Source organism: Priapulus caudatus, unplaced genomic scaffold (genome assembly GCF_000485595.1).
Source record: "Priapulus caudatus unplaced genomic scaffold, Priapulus_caudatus-5.0.1 Scaffold1486, whole genome shotgun sequence".
Classification (NCBI taxonomy): domain Eukaryota; kingdom Metazoa; phylum Priapulida; class Priapulimorpha; order Priapulimorphida; family Priapulidae; genus Priapulus; species Priapulus caudatus.
In genome coordinates this window covers 12,399-14,367 of record NW_014578547.1, presented here as the reverse complement: position 1 = coordinate 14,367, position 1,969 = coordinate 12,399, and the positions used below count along the sequence as shown (strand labels likewise).

General features: G+C 54.3%; 1 protein-coding gene across 1 annotated transcript in view; it reads right to left on the bottom strand.

Moving 5' to 3' along the window:
• LOC106816782 (homeobox protein Dlx3b-like) overlaps positions 1–549 on the bottom strand; it is a 19,314-nt gene extending 18,765 nt beyond the window's left edge. Inside the window, exon 1 of the mRNA XM_014821406.1 lies at positions 225–549. Coding sequence (XP_014676892.1) covers positions 225–549 — 325 coding nt within the window. The remainder of the gene's footprint in view (positions 1–224) is intronic.
• Positions 550–1,969: the final 1,420 nt, after the last annotated feature.

The window sequence follows — 1,969 nt, the reverse complement described above, 5'->3', positions numbered from 1 at the left end:
TATATATATATATATATAGGCTATATGGAGGATCTATATGGAGATTTTTCTCGTTGTTTCATTTATTTATCATTTTATATATATGTTGACTAAACGTGACAACAGGTGGACTAACGCGCGTAATTTAAAAAACAGAAAAAAAACCTTCAAACACATTCAAGAAAAATATGCCAGCCGGCTACGACGCTGACGTTGACGCTGACGATGACGTTGACGATACGTACCATCCGCGTGCGTGATCGGCGGCGTCGCCGGCGATGACGACGGCTGGTAGTGGCCGATGAGCGTGTGACTAGGAGACGCGTACGCCGACGAATGCTGCGTGTTCATGAACGAATAATTCAGATGCGGTGGTCTTTGGTTAGGCGAGAAGAGCCCGGGTGCCTCGTGCTGGGCAGGCGGGTAGTTATACGCCGTGTAGCCGGACACGGGCACGAGCGGGTAAGGCGTCGGCTGAGGCCGCCCCATGCCCGGCATGCCCTGATGCTGCATGCCCATGTAGCCCGGCGCGTTGACGAAGTCGTGCTCGTATCTTTCCGCGCCCGCCATTTGTCCCGCCGCGCGCACAGACACGATCTTCGAGAAGCTGCTTTCTTTCACCGTGTCGCGACACTATCTGGGATGTTGCTCACAACGTGTCATTTAAGCGGGAGACATCACAGTGACGTCACTACGTCGCGCGAGCTGGCGTCGTGTCGGCTAGCGTGTTAGCGTGCAGGACCGCTGCGACGAAGCAGTGGAGATAAAAAAAAAGCTGTCCCTTGTCCACTCTCTGTCGCGTAACAAGCGGGAAGTGTGACTTCAAGTCTTCAAAAAGTTTTTTTTCAAGAGTTTTCGAATGAGTCCCAGAGTATTCCGGTGTTGATCGTAGTCGATTTTTGTGTCAGACGGAGCCGACGATGACGCGGCGATGACGTGACGCTGACGCTGACGTGACGACGACGTGACGACGACGTGACGATGATGTGACGAAGACGTGACGACGACGTGACGCTGACGCTGACGTGACAATGACGTAACGATGCCTTACGATGAGTCTTCCGCTCACAGTCGATAGTCGTTATTCACGCGTCTGTTTCTCTCTCTAAGATTCTCCTGAAGTTGCAAACATACTCTCGCGTTGGTTTGCCGTGCGGCGGCGGGAACAGCAATCAACAGGTCGCCGCGTCGCAAGATGCTGCCGTCCGACTACGCGACGGAAGCGCGCGCACACACACGCACACACACAAAAATACACGCGCGCACGCACACGCGCACACAATGATATATATATATATATATATACACGCGCGCACACACGTATGAGACAGAAGCTCAATCTTGCTTACGCGCCTCGCGATGTGCAAGATGCCGCGTCGTCCGACTACGCGACGGAAGCGCGCGCACACACACGCACACACACACAAATACACGCGCGCACGCACACGCGCACACGCACGCACAACCGTCGGGCCGTGACTTTGCTTAGTCGTCGGAGGTGGGGGGCGTACGCCTAACACTGAGAGCGCGCCAGCGTTGCACAGTCCCGTCCTCTAGCCGAAACAATGCTATCATTGTTCGGGGGCGGCATCAGCGGATGGTGTGGGATTCGGCGCTCGGTAATCGAAGCGTGAGCGGTGAACAACACAATTATTATCTGGCGGCAGTGCCCCAGAGCGATTTGAAGCTGGAAAATTCGGCCGAACCAATATGTCAGTGTTGCCTGCCCAGACTGTAACCAGTTAGTGTAATTCGTATAGGCAGAGCCAGTAAAACGGGGCGGCGCTGTGGCATGCGACGCATGCCTTCTATACGGTCCGTAATTCCCTTCAGCCCCGAACGCGCGAGCGGGACGAGCGACAGCATGGGAAGGCGCACTGACGCGGACGCTTTAAAGCAGAGAGAGAGAAAGAGAGAGAGAGAGAAAGAGAGAGAGAGAGAAGAAGAGAGAGAAGAGGAGAGAGAGAGAGAGAGAGAGAGAGAAAGCGAG